The sequence below is a fragment of the Dreissena polymorpha genome, chromosome 15 (assembly GCF_020536995.1).
Source record: "Dreissena polymorpha isolate Duluth1 chromosome 15, UMN_Dpol_1.0, whole genome shotgun sequence".
Taxonomy (NCBI): domain Eukaryota; kingdom Metazoa; phylum Mollusca; class Bivalvia; order Myida; family Dreissenidae; genus Dreissena; species Dreissena polymorpha.
Genome location: NC_068369.1, coordinates 38,037,502 through 38,063,679, shown reverse-complemented (window position 1 = coordinate 38,063,679; position 26,178 = coordinate 38,037,502). Strand labels below are relative to the sequence as shown.

At 39.6% G+C, this 26,178-nt stretch overlaps 2 protein-coding genes and 1 long non-coding RNA gene across 7 annotated transcripts in view; 1 reads left to right on the top strand and 2 right to left on the bottom strand.

The window, feature by feature from the left end:
- Nucleotides 1-16,210, bottom strand: part of LOC127859927 (coiled-coil domain-containing protein 191-like) — a 31,266-nt gene extending 15,056 nt beyond the window's left edge. Inside the window, exons 1-11 of one of the 2 annotated variants that reach the window (XM_052397559.1) lie at nucleotides 16,024-16,210; nucleotides 14,224-14,262; nucleotides 13,057-13,192; nucleotides 12,028-12,234; nucleotides 11,316-11,482; nucleotides 10,492-10,715; nucleotides 9,615-9,789; nucleotides 7,636-7,826; nucleotides 6,394-6,643; nucleotides 5,746-5,994; nucleotides 762-899 (exon numbers count right to left, since the gene is read on the bottom strand). In XM_052397559.1, coding sequence (XP_052253519.1) covers nucleotides 762-899; nucleotides 5,746-5,994; nucleotides 6,394-6,643; nucleotides 7,636-7,826; nucleotides 9,615-9,789; nucleotides 10,492-10,715; nucleotides 11,316-11,482; nucleotides 12,028-12,234; nucleotides 13,057-13,192; nucleotides 14,224-14,262; nucleotides 16,024-16,101 — 1,854 coding nt within the window. In that variant the 5' untranslated portion in view covers nucleotides 16,102-16,210. Of the gene's footprint in view, nucleotides 1-761; nucleotides 900-5,745; nucleotides 5,995-6,393; nucleotides 6,644-7,635; nucleotides 7,827-9,614; nucleotides 9,790-10,491; nucleotides 10,716-11,315; nucleotides 11,483-12,027; nucleotides 12,235-13,056; nucleotides 13,193-14,223; nucleotides 14,263-14,572; nucleotides 14,893-16,023 lie in introns of those variants that run through there. The other variant, XM_052397560.1, reaches the window with a different exon arrangement.
- Nucleotides 1,813-2,628, bottom strand: LOC127859928 (uncharacterized). The gene is made up of 2 exons (XR_008039529.1): nucleotides 2,443-2,628; nucleotides 1,813-2,152 (listed from the first exon to the last, which is right to left on the bottom strand). It is a non-coding gene; the product is annotated as an uncharacterized LOC127859928 (long non-coding RNA).
- Nucleotides 16,211-16,225: 15 nt separating the features above from the next.
- Nucleotides 16,226-26,178, top strand: part of LOC127859926 (PR domain zinc finger protein 10-like) — a 39,447-nt gene continuing 29,494 nt past the window's right edge. The window contains exons 1-6 of one of the 4 annotated variants that reach the window (XM_052397557.1): nucleotides 16,226-16,316; nucleotides 18,357-18,586; nucleotides 19,104-19,300; nucleotides 19,555-19,710; nucleotides 21,031-21,157; nucleotides 25,143-25,243. In XM_052397557.1, coding sequence (XP_052253517.1) covers nucleotides 18,388-18,586; nucleotides 19,104-19,300; nucleotides 19,555-19,710; nucleotides 21,031-21,157; nucleotides 25,143-25,243 — 780 coding nt within the window. In that variant the 5' untranslated portion in view covers nucleotides 16,226-16,316; nucleotides 18,357-18,387. Of the gene's footprint in view, nucleotides 16,317-16,487; nucleotides 16,596-18,285; nucleotides 18,587-19,103; nucleotides 19,301-19,554; nucleotides 19,711-21,030; nucleotides 21,158-25,142; nucleotides 25,244-26,178 lie in introns of those variants that run through there. The other 3 variants (XM_052397558.1, XM_052397556.1, XM_052397555.1) reach the window with 3 other exon arrangements.

Genomic DNA, 26,178 nt, shown 5'->3' with positions numbered 1-26,178 from the left:
AGCTACAAATCTGACCTTTGTGCTATAACCCAGACCTTTGTGCAACAACCCAGACCTTTGAGCTACAACCCTGACCTTTGAGCTACAACCCAGACCTTTGAGCTACAAACCAGACATTGGAGCTACAACCCAGACATTGGAGCTAAAACCCAGATCTTGGCGCTACAACCCTGACCTTTGAGCTATAATCCTGACCATTGAGCTTCAACCCAGACCTTTGTGCTACAACCCAGACCTTTGTGCTACAACCCAGACCTTTGTGCTACAAACCTGACCTTTGTGCTACAACCCAGACCTTTGAGCTTAAACCCAGACCTTTGAGCCACAACCCAGACCTTTGTGCTACAACCCTGACCTTTGAGCTACAACCCTGACCTTTAAGCAACAGATAGAGCAAATTACAGATAATATCCAACAATGATAATTTGAGGCTGGTGATTATAGATTTGTCAGAAAATTGGCAAGGAAACGGTCTGAAATAACTGTATTTTGCCAGAATCTGACCTTTACCGATGTGACTATGACCTTTATGATAGGGACATGTACCATGCCAAACATACCATTTAACACAGTGATCATTTGTGGGAAGGTAATTTGAAAAATTGCTGAATCAGTAATAAGCTTACACTTTGCACAAAATCATACAAACACAAGCGTGCATTGAAAATTAACATAAAGACGGATGACAGACAAGAGCCTTTTATTTACAGAAGGCGTAATTTTTTGTAAATTTTCATAAAGAAATAAAGTTCACACTATACCTTAAACTGAAGCTCTTCTATCAAGCGCTGCTGTTCCAGTATCTGTCGTTTTTGTTCTTCAAGAATCTTCTTCTGTGCTGCGTGTCTATGTTCGTACGTGCTCACTTCACGAGCATGCCAGGGCTGGCGGCCATATTTCTGTTGACAGTTGTAGAAAAGTTGAGCAAATGCTAAACAAGACAATTAAATTACAATAACTGTGCGAGCCCTGGAACAAACCCAGAAAAACAACACCAGCTCCAAGTATAAGTTCCACAATACCTGTTCTCTTGGGCGGCCAAATATTCAGTCAAGTATGAATTAGCTGTTGACTGGCCAGTAATCTTGAATTTGGGGCAGTAATAGTAAAGAGTTTACCAGACCATTATAACTGACAGTGCTATTGACATTCAGCAATATAATGCATGTTCATTTAAAAGCACCATCCAAACTATTTAGCATACAACTCTCTATGAAGAATGAGAAGCTGGCAATCACAATAATCACAAACTCAATACCTTAAGCCAAGCATTGTTTGTTTTTTCCACCGTATAAAGTTGGAACAGGAATAAGGTACCTTTCCCAATGTCAATTAAAACAAGGGCTGTTTGTAAAACATGCATGCCCCCCATATGGGCTGTCAGTTGTAGTGGCAGCCATTGTGTGAATACGTTTTTTGTCACTGTGACCTTGACCTTTGACCTAATGTAAGTTATCATCCGGAAACCATTGTAATATTTTGAGTCACTGTGACCTTGACCTTTGACCTACTGACCTGAAAATTAATAGGGGTCATCAGCCAGTCATGATCAAGGGGGGAGTGAGAGGGGGGTATAATGTGGGGTGTGGTAATTTATAAGTTAAACAAGGGCTGTTTGTAAAACATGCATGCCCCCCATATGGACTGTCCGTTGTAGTGGCAGCCATTGTGTGAATACGATTTTTGTCACTGTGACCTTTACCTTTGACCTAGTGACCTGAAAATCAATAGGGGTCATCTGTGGGTCACGATCAATGTACCTATGAAGAGTCATGATCCTAGGCCAAAGCGTTGTTGAGTTATCATCCGAAAATCATTTTACTATTTTTGGTCACCTTGACCTTGACCTTTGACCTTGTGACCTCAAAATCAATAGGGGTAATCTGCAAGTCATGATCAATCTACCTATGAAGTTTCATGATCTTAGGCGTATGCGTTCTTGAGTTATCATCCGAAAACCATTTTACTATTTCGGGTCACCGTGACCTTGACCTTTGACCTAGTGACCTCAAAATTAATAGGGGTCATCTGCGAGTCATGATTAATCTACCCATGAAGTTTCATGATCCTAGGCGTATGCGTTCTTGAGTTATCATCCGGAAACCATTTTACTATTTCGGGTCACCGTGACCTTGACCTTTGACCTAGTGACCTCAAAATCAATAGGGGTCATCTGCAAGTCATGATCAATCTACCCATGAAGTTTCATGATCCTAGGCGTATGCGTTCTTGAGTTATTATTCAAAAACCATTTTACTATTTCTGGTCACTGTGACCTTGACCTTTGACCTAGTGACCTCAAAATTAATAGGGGTCATCTGCGAGTCATGATTAATCTACCCATGAAGTTTCATGATCCTAGGCGTATGCGTTCTTGAGTTATCATCCGGAAACCATTTTACTATTTCAGGTCACCGTGACCTTGACCTTTGACCTAGTGACCTCAAAATCAATAGGGGTCATCTGCTAGTCATGATCAATGTACCTATGAAGTTTCATGATCCTAGGCCCAAGCGTTCTTGAGTTATCGTCTGACAACCACCTGGTGGACGGACCGACAGACAGACCGACCGACAGACCGACATGAGCAAAGCAATATACCCCCTCTTCTTCGAAGGGGGGCATACAAAAAAATTTTTTTTGGGTGGGGGTTGGGGGGGGGGGGGGGTGGGGTGAGAGGGGGGTATAATGTGGGGTGTGGTAATTTATAAGATGTTTTTAAAAAAAAAATTGGGGGGGGGGTGGGGGGGTAGGGGGGTGACAGGGGGTAATAATGTGGGTTGGGTAATTTATTAGATGTTTAAAACAAAAATATTATTTTTTTTTGGGAGGGGGTGAGGGGGGGGGGGGGGGGGGTATCGGGGGTGAGAGGGGTATAATGTGGGGTGTGGTAATTATAAGATGTTTAAAAAAAAATTGGGGGGGGGGTTGCGGGGGGGTGGGGGGGAAGGGGGGGTGGGGGGTAGGGGGGGTGGGGGGTAGGGGGATGAGAGGGGTAGGGGGATGCGAGGGGATATAGTGTGGGGTGTGGTAATTTATAAGATGCTTAAAAAAATGGGGGTGGGGGGTGGGGGTGGGGTAGGGGGGTGAGAGGGGGTAATAATGTTGGGGTGGGGTAATTTATTAGATGTTTAATTTGGGGGGGGGGCTGGGGTAGGGGGGGTGGGGGGATGAGAGGGGGTATAATGTGGGGTGTGGTAATTTATAAAATGTTTAAAAAAAATTGGGGGTTGGGGGGGGGGGGGGGGGTAGGGGCGGTGGGGGTGAGAGGGGGTCATAATGTGGGGTGGGGTAATTTATTAGATGTTTAAAAAAAATGGGGGGGGTGGGGGGAGTAAGGGGGGAGTGAGAGGGGGGAATAATGTGGGATGTGGTAATTTATTAGATGTTTAAAAAAGATGGGGGGATGGGGGAAGGGGGGGGTAGGGGGGGAGTGAGAGGGGGGTATAATGTGGGGTGGGGGTTATTAATTACATGCTTAAAAAAATGGGGGGGGGTGGGGAGGTAGGGGGGTGGGGGGTAGGGGATGGGGGGTAGGGGGGTGAGAGGGGGTGGGGGTGAGAGGGGGGTTTTAATGTGGGGTGTGGTAATTTATTACATGATGTTTAAAAAAAAATGGGGGGGGGCTGATATCCTCTATTCATTAAACATGAAATTTAAACTTATTGCATTTGTTTCCCCTGTATATAAGAAAGATATAATAGTGTATTACCTCCCCTGTCCTGCTTATATTTATTTTAATCAACAAAATTAAACATTAACACAATATTTAATATACAAAATATACAAAAAATCTCATATTCTGATAATATTTATACTGATCCACTGTATTTTACTCAAAGGATGATGTTTCATTGGACTGATAATTATAGATTAAGGATTACAGACCAGTTGCTTCAGTAATATTGTTCAGAGTTTGCCCTGTTGGCCGCGTATGCATTCTTGAGTTATCATTCAAAAACTATTTTACTATTTCGGGTCACCGTGACCTTGACCTTTTAACCTAGTGACCTCAAAATCAATAGGGGTCATCTGCGAGTGCAGATCAATGTACCTATGAAGTTTCATGATCCTTGGCCCAAGCGTTCTTGAGTTATCATCTGACAACCACCTGGTGGACAGACCGACATGAGCAAAGCAATATAACCCCTCTTCTTCAAAGGGGGGCATAAAAATAATAATTAGAAGAACATTTTTCACAAATTCCTGAATAGAATACATTAAGAAACATGAGATGTGTTCGTCAGAAACACAATGCCCCCTACTGCGCCACTTTAAAATAATATTTCTATTTACACTGTAGATTCACAGGTAACCTTAAAGTACCTAAGATACTTGTATGCCCAAAAGTGTCATTGTGTGCTTGGCTTGACCATAAAATGACATTTTGATTATGCTTCATTTGTATGGTTTCATATTATTATATATAATAATTATCTCCCTTTAAAGCTTATTACTTCCCTTGGATTTGTATTTTCGACCCTAGACCTTGAATGATTATCTTGACCTTGAAATTTTACCACTCAAAATGTGCAGCTCTATACACATGCATGCCAAATATGTTGCTATCTTCAATATTGCAAAAGTTATGGCCAATGTTAAAGTTTTCAAACGGACGGACGGACAGACTAACATACTGACTGACTGACGGACAGTTCAACTGCTATATGCCACCCTACAGGGGGCATAAACAGGCTTTTCATATGCGGCCATTATCAGCAAAGTGTTTTAAGGATCTGCTATTTTCGAATTGTTGAGAATGAAAAACATGTTTCTATTCATGCTACAATAATATTAAAGTTTAATAAGGCAAGTTTTCTAAAAAAATTATAAAATAACTCGTTATTTTTTACAGAAGAGAAACTAACAGTGAAAGTACAAAACTTGAGAACAGAAGAAATTACTTAACATGTCTTTTTGATATAGAATGACTAATTCAAATTCCTCTAGATTTGTTAATTGCATGTTAAGATGCTAAATGAAGTTAAAGTAAGCAAAGTTGGAAACCTGTTTTTCTGATGCACAAGTGGAATAAAAATGTCACTTTGAAACTTATGCAACCAAGGGAAACATGACAGTTTGACTTTAAACATGTAACTAATAAAAAGCATCAAATTGCTTCAACAATTTTCAATGCTAGTTATATTTAAACTTAAAGACACTAAACAGCCAGGTAGTCAAGACGTTTCATGCTATTAACTAAATCATAAGATTTCCCTGATGTTGTTTGGTGACCTTCACAATACTCTGTGAGTAATTAGGAGGTCTGAAATGTAAAATATGACATACTGCAAACATTTTGTACAAGTTTTACAAATTGCAAGGTTTCATTTAGTTGACTGTTAACTCAGCCAACATAAGCTTCTCATGATTGTTTCATGAAAGTCCTTCATAAATAGTTAAACCTTGCAACTCAAAGGAGCTCATTGAAATTAAACCGATTCAAGGCTGTCTTGCTGTAGGGGATATGGTGCCTGCCTTGCTTGCTGTAGGGGATATGAAGCCTGTCTTGCTGTAGGGGATATGGTGCCTGCCTTGCTGTAGGGGATATGGTGCCTGCCTTGCGACAGGGGTGGCCTCGGGTTTAATCCCCACTGTGGGAGCGTTCTTTAGATCTCACCCAAAAGACAACAAGTACTGGTTCTTCCCAGGAAACGGACTCAATAGTGTTTCAATAAGCCTTTTATTTTCAATACATTTAGCTAAATCAAATACAGGTTTAAAGTGAATCCAATCAAAACTTACTTTGAGCACTTTAGCGTTCATTTCTTCAGGTGAGCAAGTGGGTTCGCCCCCAGCAATCTGTGCCATTTCCTCCGTGGTGAGATCTAGGTGTCTGCGCGTGACCTGCCAGGGTTCTGTCGGGATCCGTGATTGGTTGGGGGAGGGGCCAGGTGGTTGTGGCCCATTGGACGGAGCTTCACTACGATTGGTTGAGAGAGAGTCTGATAGACCATTCAATGGAAGTTGTCTCTTGTTCTCAAACATGGCATTCTGAAATAATTGTATATCAACATTTAGTAAGACGTAAATGTACTCAGTTGAAGATGAATACTGGATCCCCATTTTAGTATTTATTCACAAATGTCTCTTGCCAATAAAAATACCAACAACTCTAATAGTTACTAAGAATCATTCTGTGAACGATATGACCAACAAACATACTAACAATTAAAATGTCTATAACTTTAAATGGGAAATATCTCAAAATGGGAAATACCACATTTGTCTTTTTTTTAGTTACTCACAAAAAATTGAATATTTAAAATAAATTTCATGTAGAATGTAATCTAGGTCATGCTACAAGAAGTTTTTGATGAATAGCCAATAACTTGTTCAGAAAATGGTACACAATTAACAAACATTTTGACATGTATAATTGTTATGTCATACAATTTTCTCTGCCGTTGTTTTCCTCTCCTTGCGACTCGAGTGCTGGTCCCGTTGTGTTGGGGCCGGAGACTCGAGTCCAAGTTTCCCGCTGGCAGCGGCCTCCAGCAAGGCGGCCATCTTGTTTCGCGTGCTGTTCTGTTCCTGCTCGAGACGCCGTCGTTCCTGTTCACTGGTGACGTACACCTGCCAGGCCAAAAAGTACTTGCGTAGCAGTGACAGCTTGCTGTGCTTCTCTGCTATCTGCTGATTCCTGGAAGAATTCATGGAGGATTAAACAACAACATCAACTATCTGCTGATTCCTGGAAGAATTCATGGAGGATTAAACAACAACAACAACTATCTGCTGATTCCTGGAAGAATTCATGGAGGGTTTAACAGGCTTTCTGCTGATTCCTGGAAGAATTCATGGAGGATTAAACAGGCTTTCTGCTGATTCCTGGAAGAATTCATGGATGGTTAAACAGGCTTTCTGCTGATTCCTGGAAGAATTCATGGAGGATTAAACAGGCTTTCTGCTGATTCCTGGAGGGTTAAACAGGCTTTCTGCTGATTCCTGGAATAATTCATGGAGGGTTAAACAGGCTTTCTGCTGATTCCTGGAAGAATTCATGGAGGGTTAAACAGGCTTTCTGCTGATTCCTGGAAGAATTCATGGAGGGTAAAACAGGCTTTCTGCTGATTCCTGGAAGAATTCATGGAGGATTAAATAGACTTTCTGCTGATTCCTGGAATAATTCATGGAGGATTAAACAGGCTTTCTGCTGATTCCTGGAATAATTCATGGAGGACTAAACAACAACAACAATAAAACAAATGAGTCATGCGATAGGAAAACGGTGCATTTGCTTAAAATGTCATCCCAGATAAGCCTGCAGAATCCCAAGACCAACGTAACCACCTAGACTGGATTTTTGCTAAGCAGAGACTTTATTTAAACATACAATACCATAGAAACAGAAAGTGTCATGCCTGATTTGCATGCACACGCTTATCTGGATTGATAATCTAATGAAAGACCTTTCATACTAAATTCAAATTTTAAAGGCTTAATTTCTAACCCTTAGTTACTGATGAGCAGCAAACAGCATAAAACCTTAACAGACTGCGAGTTACTCGCAGGCTGATCTGGTGTTATGCTGGTTGCAAAAGCCATTTTCACTTGGCTTCTTATGGGAGAAAGGGTTAAAAACTGATTCATCCAAATAAGAGCAAGGCATAAAACCATCCCCCGAGTTCTCACCTCTGCGTACTAATGACCTCCATCTCGTGCCTACGTGTTTCCAGCTCGAGCCGGCGACTGCGCACGTAGCCACGCCAGGCATTCCAGACTCGCAGGAGAAGTTTCCAGTCGTACATGGCCCGCGCCTTGCCCATCTTGAGTCTCTTGTCCAGCACCAGGTTATACCAGGCTGAGAAGAAGCGATGCTGAATCTGAAGAATATGAGCCATGCTCTGGGAAAATGGGGCTTAATGCATGTGCTTTAAATGATGTCCCAATGGGGCTTAATGCATGTGCTTTAAATGATGTCTCAATGGGGCTTAATGCATGTTCTTTAAATGATGTGGGAAAATGGGGCTTAATGCATGTGCTTTAAATGATGTCCCAATGGGGCTTAATGCATGTGCTTTAAATTATGTCCCAATGGGGCTTAATGCATGTGCTTTAAATGATGTCCAAATGGGGCTTAATGCATGTGCTTTAAATGATGTCCCAATGGGACTTTATGCATGTGCTTTAAATGATGTGGGAAAATGGGGCTTAATGCATGTGCTTTAAATGATGTCCCAGATTAGCCTGTGCAATTCGAAAATGCCAATACATTCAAATTAAAATGTTTTAAATACTAATGAATTTAATGTATCAAATTACAGTGGAGAACTTTTGTAATTGATCTTTCATTAAAGTCAGTTAAGGGGCCCATATTTACAAACCAATTCTTAGACTTAAGATAAAGTAAAGACTTAGAACTGAGAAAATAAGTTCAGCGTTTGAATATATAGAAGCTATACAGTTTGCTTTTGTCATAAATTAATTGTTAAAAATGAAGAATTGTGCAGTTAGAGGTATGCCATTTTGTGTTATATTGAACTGTATTATACTATTAGATCAAATCTGTTTCCAAACTATTCTTTATTTTTAGACTGAAGTCTAAATATTGGTAGGTAAAATATGGGTAGGTACCCATATAGCATTTAGCATCGGTACCGATGATTATCAACTGAGACTTGTTCTGGGAAAATAGGGCTTAATGCATATGCTTAAAGTGTTGTCCCAGATTAGCCTGTGCAGTCCACACACTTCCTGCCTAGACTGGATTTTCCTAAAAACAGACTTTCTTTAACCAAAAGATTCCATAAAATTGGACAAAAGTATGGCACTATGAAAAAAACAACTTTAAAATCTCAACAACTGATGGATGCTCCCCAATGATGCTTTTTCGATATATGGTTTAATTGTGTGGAAAAAAAGTGTGACCTTTAAAAAATCTATTATTAGCTTCAGTGACCTTGACCCCAGTGACCTCAAACCTCATCAAAAAGGTAGAGGTCCATGCAAGGTACCTAAATCTCAAATATATAAGAGTTCAATCAAATATTGAAGGCGCTACGAGCAACTGTAACCAAAGTGTGACCTTGAGAAAATCTATTATTAGCCTCGGTGACCTTGACCCCATTGACCTCAAACCTCTTCAAAAGGTAGAGCTCTATGCAAGGAACCTACATGCAAAATATGTAAGAGATCGGTAAAATATTGAAGGCGCTATGAGAAACTGTAACAAAATTGTGACAGATAAATCTATTATTAGCCTCGTTGACCTTGACCCCAGTGAACTCAAACATCATCAAAATGTAGAGGTCCATGAAAGGTACCTACATGCCAAATATGCAAGAGATCAGAAAAGTATTGAAGGTGTTATGAGAAACTGCAACAAAATTGTGATGGAAAAATCTATTATTAGCCTCAGTGACCTTGACCCCAGTGACCTCAAACATCATCAAAACGTAGAGGTCCAATCCAGGTAACTTCTTGCAAAATATGTAAGAGATCGGTAAAATATTAAAGTTGCTACGAGAAACGGTAACAAAAGTGTGAAGGAAGTAAGTAAGGAACCCCAAACTGGCAACTATATGCTCCCCATAAATATATATATATATATATATATATATATATATATATATATATATATATATATATATGGGGAGCATAACAACTCGCACCTTCAAGTTGTTAGCGGCAACTCTTGTCTCCAGCTGCTGAACCCTCTGGGCTAGGAGGCGTTGTCGTTCCTCATACAGGCGCTGGCTCTCGATGGACTGACCGTCCTCCGCCTCAAGGTCGTGCGCCACCTTCACACGCGCCGCTAGCTCAGTCTCCTGCCTCGACTCTCGCTCCCTGAAAAAACAACTAGCCAGTTTTCGGGAAAGTCCTTAAACCCTTTACCGCTTATATATGCATGTTTACTTGTTTGAAGTCCCTTAAAAAATCAAATAAAATTAGAAACCTTTCTTACGAGAAATATGTTTTAAATGCTTCATTTCCAACCCTCAGATACTGATTAGCCATAAAACGGCATAAGACATGAACAGACATGAGTTACTCGCAGGCTGTTCATGTTTTATGTTGGCTGCATAACACAATTTTCACTTTGCTTCTGAGTGGGAAAGACTTAAACCAATTTCTTATCACATATCTGGTAATAGCGTACCTAAAACTGGCCCAAATTCCAATTTAATTACTTAGGTAAAACTGGCCAAAATTCTAATTTAATTACTAATCAACTTTTAATACGTATTGTACGTGATTTTTTGGCAATAAGAGCAGTGTTATTGAAATTAACCCTGGACCAGGGCCTAGTATCAGGGAGCATACTTAGCCTGCTAGGCTAGTATTCTGACATATTTAAGGTTGCCATGGCGTAATGGATATGGTGTCCGCCTAGCGACCGGGAGGTCACGGGGTCGATCCCCACTGAGGGAGCATTCTTTAGATCTCCCCCAATCAAGGTTTAGCTGTTATACATTGACAAATAAACAGTCATATATATTAAAAATAATGATTTTATGTTTATTGATACAGAAGAATTACAAGTGATACCTGGCTCGTTTTTCTTCGTTCTTTTTTCTCTCCTCCTGCATGTCTTTGCGTATTTTAGCCATCTCTTTGCGTATTTCCATCTCCTCTCTCCGCGTGTCCAGCTCTTTCTGGCGCTCTTCCTGTCTCACCAGCTGTTGAGCCGCAGACTGAACTATCTTACGATTCTGCCTCTCTTCTCTCTGACGACGTAACTCAGCCTCCCTTTTCTCGCGGTTTTCTTTAACCTTAAATTTTCAACATGGAATAACTTCTTTATTTGGCATTGAAGCGTTTCATATTGAACTTCATATATTAAAAAAAACAACAAAGAAACAAGGAACAAATTACTTTTCATATAAAATTTATATAGTAATATATTTCATATTAAATTTCTTGTAGAGAACTTAGTTCTTCTGGTTTTTAATTTTGGAATGACACTTAAATATATACATAGAGGCCTTTCAGGGTACTTTTGTAATAATTCTTTGTGCTTTCAGAACATGTTTTAGAGGACGATACTTAAAGTGACAGAGCTTTTTCTTCCCATTTGAAAAAAAAAGGTCTCAACTATATTTTTATACAAATATAAATGAGGCATGTTATGACGATAATGGCTCTATCTGACTTTTTTTCCCTTCAATGAGTCACATTCTAGGAAAACTGGGCTAAATGCATTTGCGAAGTGTTGTCCAGGAAGGAAAGTGCTTTATAGAAAGAAGAGACTTCCCATAAACAAAAATTCGTACTGCGCAGGCTAATCAGGGACAACATTTAACACACATGCACTAAGCCTAGTTTTCTCACAACCAGGCTCTAATAATAACAGACTTGTTATACTTCCCCACCTGTTTATGCCTGAGCTCCATCTTGTTGCGGGGGTCCTTCACCTGTCCCCACCTGTCCAGCCCCAGGTCCTTCTTGAACCCCTGCTTTACCACCTGCTTGTCCAGCATGCTCTTCATTACCGTGGCAACCGCAGTGTCCTCATCCAGGTTGTACAGATCTGAGGAGTCTGTGGGAAATAATGAAACTATATGAGCATGGTTTTGGAAAAAACAGGCTTAAATGCATGAGCGTTAAGTGTCCGCGCAGGCTAGTCAAAGACGACACTTTATGGTATTTACATTTTAAGGAAGTCTCTTCTGCGCAGACTGCATGATATAAGTAGGCCAACTTTTTACCCAATCTTCTGCATGATTTCCCATTGGGGATCATTTTTGAAACAGTGGACTGCTAATTATTGATAACTAGTGGACTATTTTCGTCCCACATAATTGTGAAAATGTGTGAAATGTTATGGTAAATTAAAGATCACAGTGAAGAATTCAAACCTGCGCAAACTGTCACTATGGGCTTAATAGATTTTGTACATTTGTTTTAGCACAATTATTTATCTCTTAAGAGTTGAATTTTCCTGCTAGGTGGGATTTTTTCAGTGGGGGAATTTATTTTGCTTGGTGATGCTGCCGTCAATAGTCTGGTGTGATATAAGGGTAAATGCTGCTGGTAAAATAGCCTTACACTTAAGCTACAATGACAAAAGATCTCAGTATCTACCTTTGTATTTTGAGTCATCGCCAGTCAGGAAATGTAGACCATATTCCTCGTAGTTGTTAGCCAGGAGGTTGTCCCATTCCTTCTTCACATCCGACTTGATTTCGTGTTTCTCCCAGGCGTCGTCCTCAAAGTTACAGTCGATATCAGGGTCAAGGCCACCCAACAGGTTCACCTTCTCCTCCATCCATTGGGACAGTAGCTCTTGTGCTGAAAAACAATTTACAGGGCATTTAACCCCTTTTTAAGAGCTTTTTTTTAAATACAAATTTGAGAAGTTCATAACTTAAATGTTTACAATTTTAAAAAGTTTGCAACTCATTTTTTACCAAGTTTGAGCATTTCACGACTTAGTTTTTCATGTTTAAAAACGTTTGTGACTTGTTTTCACAAAATGGTGGGCCAAGGCCGCTTCACAAAGATGGGAAAGAAAGACCTGATTTAGGATGAACTTAGTTTTGTCACATTGAGCCTCATTCTGGGTAAACTAGGCTTAATGCATGTGCGTAAAGTGTTGTATCTGGTTAGCCTGTGCAGTAAAGTGTCATGGACGACACTTTCCGCTTTTATAGATCTTTTTGTTTAAGTGAAGTCTATTCAAAACAAAAATTATATTAATGTGAAAATGTTGTCCACCTAAAGTGTTGCAAAGTGACACTTTACAAACATTCATTTGTCAGTTTTCCTACAAAGAAGATCCAATTATGACAAAACTCCTGCACTGCTTTCTCAGCTATATTCAAGGGCAATAATTCTGAAGTTTGTTGATAACTGGGGCTTAGAAAAAACAGGAATATTAATTTCTTGTTTTACCGATACTGATTACTGATTTTTAAAGCGTGGCAGAACAAAGCAGCTTAATTTTTGCAGTAAAATTACAGAATTAGGGATTTAAAAGTATTAACTTTTGATTAAGGTGTAAATACATGTTAACTATTTGATTTAAGTGAAAATTGTCTGTCTGCTCAAAACATCTATACGAGTTAAAATAGTTTCACATTAAATCCTAAATACAACCACAGTGAACTATACCTTCAGTGTGGGCCTGTTCATCCACTTGCATGTACTCTTTAGTGGCCCTTGCAGCTGCTTTACCCCGCAATCTGCCACTTGTGGCACTAACCCCAAACACTTGCTCGGCTGCATGGTTAGACGCCTCCTCCACTTTCTATATCAAGATAGTTCTCTAATCTGAGAATTTTAGAAACTGTGACTCTTTTTGCCCGAAATTACAGGCTGTTTTCCAATTGAAAAAAAGTAAAGAAGGCTGATTCCCAATGGCAAAAAGAAACATTTTTTCCCAAAAATCTTATCAAAATTTTCCCCAAAATATGCCAAACTTTTCCACTAATCTCTAAGTGGTTTATTGAGTTTATTATACAGCAATTTAATTCCCCAGCACTTATTAATATAAATTTTAGAAAGCAGCTCATTATGCACTTAACAACAATTTGTATACTGTTATTTACAATCATATTAGTAATGCTTAATTTTTCACAAATTCATGGTCTATCACGCTTTTTTCCCCAAATCAAAAAGGCACAGGCTGTAAAATCTAAAGCAAAAATAAATCACTGAAAATATTCTAGCAAAACTGGGCTTACTAATGCATGTGCATCAAGAAATAAAAGCGGAAAATGTCATCCCTCATTAGCCTGTGCAGACTCAACAGGCTAATCTTGGACAAAACTTCCAGCACATGCATTAAGCCAAGTTGTCATAGAACAAGACTCTATGCATCAGAATTGTACACATATGGTATGGCAAGGTTGTTTTTTCCCTTTAATATGCGTCTATATCGGGCTTGATCTGCATTCTCCAAAATTGTGCAGATTTCCATAAAAGTAAGTTCTTCGTGGTGATTTAATTTAAATTGTATTTAAGAGGCCTTAGTAGTCCAAACCAAGCCTTTCCATGAATAGTATAACATCCTAGATGCTTACAAAAAGATTCATGCACAATCATTAAAACGAATTAATACTGTCTTGTTTGAAAACCACAAGCCACATGCTTGTATATAATTACATGTAAACACTAACAATTTAACATAAGATATCCAAGTGTGACGATATGACAGACGTACAAATATATTTTCAAATATGATTCATATTAGTGAATTGTCTGTTGAAATTGTGCCATTTAAATGGCATGAAAAATAGACATAAATTAAATAATGTATATAGACTATTAAAAAAATACCTGTATCCAATTCTGAATATCATCATGTGATGCCACTTTCTGAAAATAAAGAATAAATCTAATTTAGTTAATTAATTAAAATAATTAAAGATTTTTATGTGAAGTGTTTAAAAATGTATTTAATAACATGGACTGTAATAGTTGCAATAATTCAACTCTCAGCTTTATAACCAAAAGGGTTGCTAAGAGTTGCAATGCGCTGTCTATTGTTCTAAGGTGTAAAATTTGATCACCACTGCAAGGGCTAAGCAACACTGATAATATAAAAACTTATCAACGTTTAACTGTCTAAAGCACAAACTCATGCAAATGATACAATCAAAGCAAGAAATAATTGCTTTTTATTTACGTTGTTATTCTTTTGTACGCTCTATCCACCATATTGGAACAATGTCGCAATGTTGGTGGCTCAAAGTTTAGCTATTAGTTAGGTTGCAGTACATCAATCTTTAGCACGTTGTTATTTGTGACGTAGTCTAAGTCAATATCGACTTTCGAATATTTACACTGTTCCAAATGTCATCAAGAATAGTTTGTTGAAACATTGTAGTCTTTTTGAAGGGTTCATGCGAAGGATAAATTCAGTAGGTTGCCATTCAGGTAAATTTAATGTATTTTTTAAGTTTATTCATGGCTTTCCTTAATTGGTAACGAACGTCTGTTTAATGATGCCCGCTGATTCCTGCAGAGAACTGCCATTGTGTTTATGAAGTGGTGCATATGGACTCCCAGAGCCCGTCGTAGCAAAAATTATCAAAGGGTCAATATATATACTCAAACCCGGTTGAGTCGCGGGTCGTTTTGACTCGCGGTATTTCATTAGCGCCCTCTGGATTGTGTTTGTAAACAAACCTGCGTGACCTACTTTTGAAATCTGACAGAAAACATCTTTTGCTGCCAGTATGAATAGAGTTTTGGTAAGTAACTACCCAAAAACGATTCAAAACATCAGTTTAAACCAAAATTATGTAAAAATCCATGTTAAAATGAAATTTCCCTTTCAACTTTTTCACTTTTTAAGTTCGTCTGCTTGCGGTTGCTTAGGTCAGACACTACCAATATTATTCTCTTTGTGAAGGGGTTACACACCACCGATTTTTTTAAAATTATTTCGACAGGTCAGGCTCTAAAGCATAAGAATGAATGAACATGAACAGTTATTTGAATATTGAGAAATAAAATTAGACACTGTTTGAACATAACTGTGATATTTATTTTATTTGATGTCTTAAATTCCATATGTTCTAATTGTTATATACGTTATTGATTGTTACTTTGAATGGTATGTCAGATCTTTATGTTTATTCATGTTAAATTTTATATTAGTGTCGTTTAACCTATTTACCGCGAGTCAACCGGGAGGGAAAATAAACAACAATGGCGGACAGTGGTGTTGTTTTGTTGATACCGCAGTTAAAATTGAAGGATTTTCGTCATAAAAAAGCTATTTTCCAATGAAGTTAAGTCAAATATGTTTGTCTTATAAATTATTTATCTGATATTTGAAGATGGTTTCTAGACGCAAATGAATATTCCTTAAGTACCGCGACTCACCCGGGTTGCAGGCTAGGAGTCTGTTTACATGGACTAGGCCTGTTTTGGGCAATCAGTTCCTTGCAATTAACAAAGGATCTCATTTTAAAATACGGTATCCTTCCTTAAACTTAAAGTGCAGCTGAATGTTGACTTTGTATATATTAAGAAAATCGTGTTATAATGTTGGTTCGAAAAGCGTTGGTACGAATACGGCTAAGTTGTGTTTCACAGCAAAGTTTTTTTATCTAATACCACGGTATTAACCTGAGCACGCGAATAAACGCGCGGGTTTTCTTGTCGCTTCCATTTATAAAGAGAGGGTTTGTGAAAATCTTCTGCCATTACACGCCCTAAACGAATAATTTCGAAAGATTTCACAAATTTCCAGTTTTAACAGTTCCATTGACGGCCATTTGTAAACAACCAGTCGCACGTGAAATTCCGTCACGTTAGTTTTTGCGAGATTTTCCGAGACTGAAAATATGGAGGTTGGTCAATTGAAACTTCATTGTTTTCGAAGCTAGCACATAAACGATTTTATATATTCTAATTAAACGGTAAGTTATTCGGATATTTTTACAATCAATTACTCATGCAGTTTACTTTAGTGTTCTATTTGTGATCATTCTTGCGCTGCATTTACTTAAACCCCCTCTTGTTGGACTCGACCACTAAGGTCGACTCGGCCCAGTTTGGGCTACTCCATTTAACGACAAGGGTTAATTCATCTGGGTTGAGTCCAATGTGACACGTTACTGCAGACGATCACATTGACATCAACTTCACTATTTTAGATTATTTAAAAATGAAGGACGCACACAAACATGAAATAAAGTGTACCAAGTTTGACTTCAAAATGAAATATATTCAAAATGGAGGAATTTTCTTTACTGCCAATTCAAAGGGAGTTAATTTACAACAAAGACCTATAGATAACTCTATAGGTCTTTGTTTACAACAATTTGGATGACAATAAAGTCAAGAATACACACACATTGCAAAACTTTGTATAGTAGCTGTGTGTAAAAAAGCCAATTTACCATCAAGGGTTACAACTGTCACAATTCCTACGCAACACCATGGTCTGGAGAATAGCAAAAAATTCACTTCCAACAGCAATAATTATACAAATTATTAAAGTATAAATATATAAAAAAAATTGCGATCAAAAAGTGTTTTCAATATTATATTCATTTTATCTACTCTTTTTAAAAGGTAAAAATGGATCCGATCTCAAAGCAAATGGACCTGATCACATTCAATATTTCTTAATTTAAAAATTCCCAATAAGATCCATTTTTGTCAATACTTTTTTACCCCCAAGTTTTCCATTTTATTGATTAAAAAAACAAAATTGACCAGACTCATTTTCCCAAAATGGCTATGTAGCAGGGTTCGGTATAAGGAGAACTTATACTGCCTTGCTATATGAGCTAGCTTTTATAGCGACGCGGTAGAGTGTCGGCCTGATTTGGATCCGGGAGGTCCCGGGTTCGATCCCTTGTATGGTCGGGGATTTTTCTAGCTGGGTTACATTGTAATAATTAAGTATAAAACAATCTTATAAACGGTTTAAATGTCTTGAATCATCCAGAACAATAACGAATCCACACTCGTGGAACAATATAAATAATTATTATTATTATTATATAAATACCATAAGCGTTACAGCTAGAAAAGTCCCTGATATTAATTAATGTTCAACATACAGAGCTGAATAGGGACATGAATACAATCTTGCAATTAATTAATTGCAGGCAGTCAATTGGGAATATAGTTTGTGTGATTGGGCCTTGGGCCAAATTTTGACAAATGGAAATAAACTGAATTCATATGAGCTGCGTTCTGAGAAAACTGGGCTTAATGCATGTGCGTAAAGTGTCGTCACAGATTAGCCTGTGAATTCCGCACAGGCTAACCAGGGGCGACACTTTCCGCTTTTGTGGTATTTTTAGTTTCAAGGAAGTCCCTCCTTACAAAAAATCAAGTTAAGGCAGAAAGTGTCGTCCCTGATTAGCCTGTGTGGACTGCACAGGCTAATCTGGGATGACACTTTACGCACGTGCATTAAGCCCAGTTTTCTCAGAACAAGGCTTAATTAAAGTTTTGGGCAGGCAGTCATTTGGGAATATAATTTTTGTGATTGGGCATTGGGCCAATTAAATTGTGACACATTGAAATGAACTGAATTCATATAAAGTGTGGTATGATATCAATTCTGCACCATAACATGTTTTTATTTTGTTCAAAAGGAAGCATTATGCATTAATAAAATGTACTTTGTTTTTTGCTCCTAATACTTTGGTTGGGCAACCAAAGTCCAACTTATATGAAAAACTTTTGCCTTTCTCTGCAACCAAATGTAACAGTGTCTTGAGTTTACAACCTTGAGATGCTCTACTGTGCGATCAAAAGTAGATTATTGACCTTCAAGGAACTTGTCTTGAGATGCATCTGTATTGACTTTCAGACTTAATGCCTCGATAATTGTGTTTAATGTGTTTGTGAACATCTTTTTATCTTTAGGTGTCTGTTGCGTATGTTAATTTACACACATGAGATCAGAAATAGCAGATGCTATTTGTTCTGATTGCAAGAAAGGGGCCATAATTTCCGTACGACAAGGCAATGGACGACTCCAATGTAGATCGTATTTCACCGTGGGCATCGAACAACTATGCTGGAGCGAGCGGTGAAGATGAACCAAGTAGCTCCGTTCAGTCCTCTGGGACAGAACAAGATAATGATACCCCAGATTTCTCTGAAATGTCACCAGCTACGTTTGTGCAGGTGGCCTATAGGACAGATCGGAGATCATATCAGCCATGTAAGCTATATTGTATATATATATATTGTATATATATTCTTTATTAATCTTTCTCTGTTATAAAGAGAATACATTAAATTTGAAGGTGCTACATTTTACTGTTTCCATGATGAATTTATAATAAATATATTTCACATACTTCATTACTTGATATAATTTAATTGTAGGTCAGCGAATAAGTACTTTAAATAAGATAAGATTTAAATATAAATTTGAAAGATTTTTTTGCCTCGTTCTGGGAAAATTGGGCTTTATGCATTTGGGTGTAGTGTTGTCCCAGACTAGTCTGTGCAGACCCCAAAGGTTAATCAGGTATGGCACTTTCCGCAGCAATGTGATTTTTATTTAGCTGTCTGCCAGAGACTTCCTTTTAACAAAATTCCATTAAAAACAGAGAGTCGTCCCTGATTAACATAGAATAATCTGGGACAACACTTTATGCACATGCATTCGACAGTGTTTTCCAAGAGCGAGGGTCAAATTTTTAATAATTTGAATTCCCAAATTGCGTTCCCAGGTCGGTACCCAGCAGACAGTTACACAGTCCAGCCGGGCCAGGTTGGTTCCAGTCACCTGTATCAGGTGGCAGAGTCCTCCTTCGATCAGGACCAGGAACCGTTCTCGGACCTGAACACGGGAAACGAGGCCCAGATCCTTCAGGGCAGCTTCAGTAGAAGTCACACAGAGACCAGCAGCTCTGCTGGACAGATAGAGGTATAGCCACTTTTGTATTGAAATTCCTTTGAGCCTTGCTCTGAAAAAACAGGGTTTAAATCATGTGCGTAATTGCCATCCCAGATTAGCCTGTGCAGTCCGCAATCCACGGGCTGCACGGGCAAATATGGGATGACACTTGACGCACATGCATTTTGGTAGTTTTCTCAGGACGAGGCTAAATATTTTGGAAATTCTGGATAACCAGTTTATTTCAATAACTGATTAATTGTCTCCTCTGTTCCCTTGCCCAGCCTCGCTACCATGTCTCCCGCCTGCTTCACAACACGGACCACCAGATGCCGACACGGCTGATGACGGTTGACGTGGACAGCACGGTGGGACATTCCGTCGGTAATGGCACCATGCAACGTCAGCCTCTGGTCCCTAGACCCATCAGGCCACATATGGTACAGACAGTTATCAGTGATTCTTGTGCCTTAAAAATTATCAGTTGTTTCCATTCCTTAACATTTATCAGTGATTCTTGTTCCTTAACATTTATCAGTGATTCATGTTCCTTAACATTTATCAGTGATTTTTGTTCCTTAACATTTATCAGTGATATTTGTTCCTTAACATTTATCAGTGCTTTTTGTTCCTTAACATTTATCAGTGATTCATGTTCCTTAACATTTATCAGTGATTTTTGTTCCTTAACATTTATCAGTGATTCTTGTTCCTTAACATTTATCAGTGATTCTTGTTCCTTAACAATTATCAGTTGTTACTGTTCCTTAACATTTATCAGTGATTCATGTACCTTAACATTTATCAGTGATTTTTGTTCCTTAACATTTATCAGTGATATTTGTTCCTTAACATTTATCAGTGATTTTTGTTCCTTAACATTTATCAGTGATTCATGTTCCTTAACATTTATCAGTGATTTTTGTTCCTTTACATTTATCAGTGATTCTTGTTCCTTAACATTTATCAGTGATTCTTGTTCCTTAACAATTATCAGTTGTTACTGTTCCTTAACATTTATCAGTGATTCATGTTCCTTAAAAATTATCAGTTGTTACTGTTTCTTAACATTTATCAGTGATTCATGTTCCTTTAAAATTATCAGTTGTTACTGTTCTTTAACATTTATCAGTGATTCATGTTCTTTAAAATTTAACAGTGATTCTTATTAATTATTTTTTTCCATAAATGTGGAAATATAGGACTTTGCAGTTGCATATCATTTTTCGATTCACAATGGATTTAGCATTGTTTGCTAAATTTTGTGCAGTAATGAACAATTTACACATACCTAGAAATAAATGCCTGTTATATCAGTATTTACTATTGAACATTAAATTTTAGCCTTTCATGAATTTCTTTTATCAAGGGGTCTTTTGAAAATCTAGAAGTGAAATTCTTGATACTATGATGTCTCTGATCATTGAGCTTTTTCTCTTGAGCCTTAAAAATGCTACGGCTAATGAACTTTGTGCATGTGTCTAGATATAAATTCCTTTGATTATTGAACATTACATTTTTGCCGTATCCATAATACCAGGGCTTCCTCTGCCATTCACAAAATAAGCTAACAGCTACAAATTAACAAATTCACATTTGGCTAAAAATGTTTATTTTGTTACAACATTTTCTTCATTAAACCCCTAACATGGCTAAAATTACAAGATTTTTGCAATAGTAAGGCACATTTGGCTAGAGAAAACTTTAAGTGAGGGGAAGTTCTAGATATTTTCATGTCTTTGATAATGCAACTTTTTCAGTCGAGTGTGTCTGGGCTGTCATACACCCAGGGTGAGGTGTCGGCCTCAGATGACCCTCCCAGTACCAGTCATTACCTGAACAATCGGGGTCAAGGTCACAGGAACAATCTACAGGTCTACCAGAGAGGTAGGGAGAAGGCCTAAACATCTTACTACAAAACATACTGTAAGCTTTAAACTGGGCTCACCTGTAACTCACATTTTCAATATTAAAAGATTGCCATGGCATAGTGGATATGGTGTCGGCCTAGCGACTGAGAGGTGACGGGTTTGATCCCCACTGGAAGCATTTTTTGACCCCCCCAAAGACCCCGCGTTCTGGTTTAAGGCACAGAAAATGAACTCGAGAGTATTTTAATAAGCCTAAGGCTTTCGATGCAATCAAGCTAATAGAAATAGGTTTAAACTTTAAAAAATTTGACTCGATTCAACAAAATTTAAGTCGATGATGACTAATCCAGCACTCTCAGAAGTGTGATTCCATAGGTCAGGTTTGACTATTAAGTTTTTGAATCTCAGGAAATTACTCATCATAGTAGTGACCAATCAGACTGTTTGTAACATGTTCGAACATTGATTTGCATTTGGGTTTTGCTCTTGCGAAAATGGGTTTTATGCATGTGTGTAAAGTGTGTCGTCCCAGATTAGCCTGTGCTGTTGGCACAGAGATTAGCCTGTGCTGTTGGCACAGAGATTAGCCTGTGCTGTTGGCACAGAGATTAGCCTGTGCTGTTGGCACAGAGATTAGCCTGTGCTGTTGGCACAGAGATTAGCCTGTGCTGTTGGCACAGAGATTAGCCTGTGCTGTTGGCACAGAGATTAGTCTGTGCTGTTGGCACAGAGATTAGTCTGTGCTGTTGGCACAGAGATTAGTCTGTGCTGTTGGCACAGAGATTAGCCTGTGCTGTTGGCACAGAGATTAGCTTGTGCTGTCGGCACAGAGATTAGCCTGTGCTGTTGGCACAGAGATTAGCCTGTGCTGTCGGCACAGAGATTAGCCTGTGCTGTCGGCACAGAGATTAGCCTGTGCTGTTGGCACAGAGATTAGCCTGTGCTGTCGGCACAGAGATTAGTCTGTGCTGTTGGCACAGAGATTAGCCTGTGCTGTTGGCACAGAGATTCGTCTGTGCTGTTGGCACAGAGATTAGCCTGTGCTGTTGGCACAGAGATTAGTCTGTGCTGTTGGCACAGAGATTAGCCTGTGCTGTTGGCACAGAGATTAGCTTGTGCTGTTGGCACAGAGATTAGTCTGTGCTGTTGGCACAGAGATTAGCCTGTGCTGTTGGCACAGAGATTAGTCTGTGCTGTTGGCACAGAGATTATCCTGTGCTGTTGGCACAGAGATTAGCCTGTGCTGTTGGCACAGAGATTAGCCTGTGCTGTTGGCACAGAGATTAGTCTGTGCTGTTGGCACAGAGATTAGTCTGTGCTGTTGGCACAGAGATTAGTCTGTGCTGTTGGCACAGAGATTAGTCTGTGCTGTTGGCACAGAGATTAGCCTGTGCTGTTGGCACAGAGATTAGCCTGTGCTGTTGGCACAGAGATTAGTCTGTGCTGTTGGCACAGAGATTAGTCTGTGCTGTTGGCACAGAGATAAGCCTGTGCTGTTGGCACAGAGATTAGCCTGTGCTGTTGGCACAGAGATAAGCCTGTGCTGTTGGTACAGAGATTAGCCTGTGCTGTTGGCACAGAGATTAGTCTGTGCTGTTGGCACAGAGATTAGTCTGTGCTGTTGGCACAGAGATTAGTCTGTGCTGTTGGCACAGAGATTAGCCTGTGCTGTTGGCACAGAGATTAGCTTGTGCTGTTGGCACAGAGATTAGTCTGTGCTGTTGGCACAGAGATTAGCCTGTGCTGTTGGCACAGAGATTAGCCTGTGCTGTTGGCACAGAGATTATCCTGTGCTGTTGGCACAGAGATTAGCCTGTGCTGTTGGCACAGAGATTAGCCTGTGCTGTCGGCACAGAGATTAGCCTGTGCTGTCGGCACAGAGATTAGTCTGTGCTGTCGGCACAGAGATAAGCCTGTGCTGTTGGCACAGAGATTAGCCTGTGCTGTTGGCACAGAGATTTGTCTGTGCTGTCGGCACAGAGATAAGCCTGTGCTGTTGGCACAGAGATTAGCCTGTGCTGTTGGCACAGAGATTAGCCTGTGCTGTTGGCACAGAGATTAGCCTGTGCTGTTGGCACAGAGATTAGCCTGTGCTGTTGGCACAGAGATTTGTCTGTGCTGTTGGCACAGAGATAAGCCTGTGCTGTTGGCACAGAGATTAGCCTGTGCTGTTGGCACAGAGATTAGCCTGTGCTGTCGGCACAGAGACTAGTCTGTGCTGTTGGCACAGAGATAAGCCTGTGCTGTTGGCACAGAGATTAGTCTGTGCTGTTGGCACAGAGATTTGTCTGTGCTGTTGGCACAGAGATTAGCCTGTGCTGTTGGCACAGAGATTAGCCTGTGCTGTTGGCACAGAGATTAGTCTGTGCTGTTGGCACAGAGATTAGTCTGTGCTGTTGGCACAGAGATTAGTCTGTGCTGTTGGCACAGAGATTAGCCTGTGCTGTTGGCACAGAGATTAGCTTGTGCTGTTGGCACAGAGATTAGTCTGTGCTGTTGGCACAGAGATTAGCCTGTGCTGTTGGCACAGAGATTAGCCTGTGCTGTTGGCACAGAGATTAGCCTGTGCTGTTGGCAGAGAGATTAGCCTGTGCTGTCGGCACAGAGATTAGCCTGTGCTGTTGGCACAGAGATTAGCCTGTGCTGTTGGCACAGAGATTAGCCTGTGCTGTTGGCACAGAGATTAGCCTGTGCTGTCGGCACAGAGATTAGCCTGTGCTGTTGGCACAGAGATTAGTCTGTGCTGTTGGCACAGAGATTAGCCTGTGCTGTTGGCACAGAGATTAGTCTGTGCTGTTGGCACAGAGATTAGTCTGTGCTGTTGGCACAGAGATTAGTCTGTGCTGTTGGCACAGAGATTAGCCTGTGCTGTTGGCACAGAGATTAGCCTGTGCTGTTGGCACAGAGATTAGTCTGTGCTGTTGGCACAGAGATTAGTCTGTGCTGTTGGCACAGAGATTAGTCTGTGCTGTTGGCACAGAGATTAGTCTGTGCTGTTGGCACAGAGATTAGTCTGTGCTGTTGGCACAGAGATTAGCCTGTGCTGTTGGCACAGAGATTAGCTTGTGCTGTTGGCACAGAGATTAGTCTGTGCTGTTGGCACAGAGATTAGCCTGTGCTGTTGGCACAGAGATTAGCCTGTGCTGTTGGCACAGAGATTAGCCTGTGCTGTTGGCACAGAGATTAGCCTGTGCTGTTGGCACAGAGATTAGCCTGTGCTGTTGGCACAGAGATTAGTCTGTGCTGTTGGCACAGAGATTAGTCTGTGCTGTTGGCACAGAGATTAGTCTGTGCTGTTGGCACAGAGATTAGCCTGTGCTGTTGGCACAGAGATTAGTCTGTGCTGTTGGCACAGAGATTAGTCTGTGCTGTTGGCACAGAGATTAGCCTGTGCTGTTGGCACAGAGATTAGCCTGTGCTGTTGGCACAGAGATTAGCCTGTGCTGTTGGCACAGAGATTAGCCTGTGCTGTTGGCACAGAGATTAGCCTGTGCTGTTGGCACAGAGATTAGCTTGTGCTGTTGGCACAGATTAGTCTGTGCTGTTGGCACAGAGACTAGCCTGTGCTGTTGGCACAGAGATTAGCCTGTGCTGTTGGCACAGAGATTAGTCTGTGCTGTTGGCACAGAGATTAGCCTGTGCTGTTGGCACAGAGATAAGCCTGTGCTGTTGGCACAGAGATTAGCCTGTGCTGTTGGCACAGAGATTAGCCTGTGCTGTTGGCACAGAGATTAGCCTGTGCTGTTGGCACAGGCTTATCAGGATTACACTTTCCGCCTTAATTGGATTTTTGCTAAGAAAATACTTCCTTAAAACATAGAATACCCCAAAAAGCGTAAAAAGCAGATAGTGTTGTCGCAGAATATCCTTTGCAAACTGTGGAGGCTAGTTGGGGACGACTCTATGCACATGCATTAAGCCCTGTTTTCCCAGTGCAAGACTCATTTGTTAACTACACGTGGTAATGTGCTGGCCTGTTTCACTGCTGCTGTACCTCTCAGGTTCCCAGAATGAGGACTGTATGGAGGCTGCAGTGAGTTCTCTGTCAGGGTCCGTGTCGAACGAGGCAGAGGTCCACCATCAGGGCATGGGGCATCAACAGGTATGCAGCGCAGTCAGTTAAGAAGTACAATGAAAATGACAAGTTACTGCTTATAAGTATCTGAAATTAATTTTTTAGGAAAGTTTTTCTTTCTGCATTGGCCTAAATACGAAAGCTCTTGAATCACCATAGAATTAAAATGTACAAGTTAATGTTATTATGTTTCAAGCATACAAAAAATGATTATGCAATTATGTCATTAACACATGAATCTGAAAAAAACAACAAGAAAAACCCATACAATCTGTAATTCTACGTAATGTTGTTTTTTACCATTTTGGGATGCATATTTTTTTGCTTACAAATACTTTAAAAGTAAGAATACAAATGAATTCTATATTGTATTTATTAAGTTTAAAGTTATCTTATTCCAATTTAAAAAAAAATGTTAGAAACCTTCGATTGGAAATTTTAGGCAGTCATTTCTGAAAAATACAAACTGGTTAGGATAGTGACTGTGGCGGATTTTTTGCAGAACATGTGACAAAAAACTGCCATACATCTGCAGAAAAGGATGATAAACATCAAATGATGTCATGACAATAAACCCAATCATGTCATTACGCTTCTGATAATAGGATAAATTCATTTATCACGTGCTATACCCTGTTTCCCATGTAATACAACCATTACATATTTTTTTATATTACACATGTGTAATACAACATTTTTAAGCATTCTCAGTAGCTTAGTTTTCGTTTATTGACCAATCGCATTTTGTAATTTTGCTGAAATGAAATTTCAACGTCAAATGACGTCACGAAATGTAAACAACATTTGGGATTTATCATTATATTTGCGTAAATATTTATTTAATTTGCTCTTTTAAAAGCATATGATAAAAAAGATCTGACACTCGTTGTCATATCATACCATATTTTATTAAACTCGTCCAAAGGCTGGCTTACTAACAAAATTCATGAACTCGTTTAATA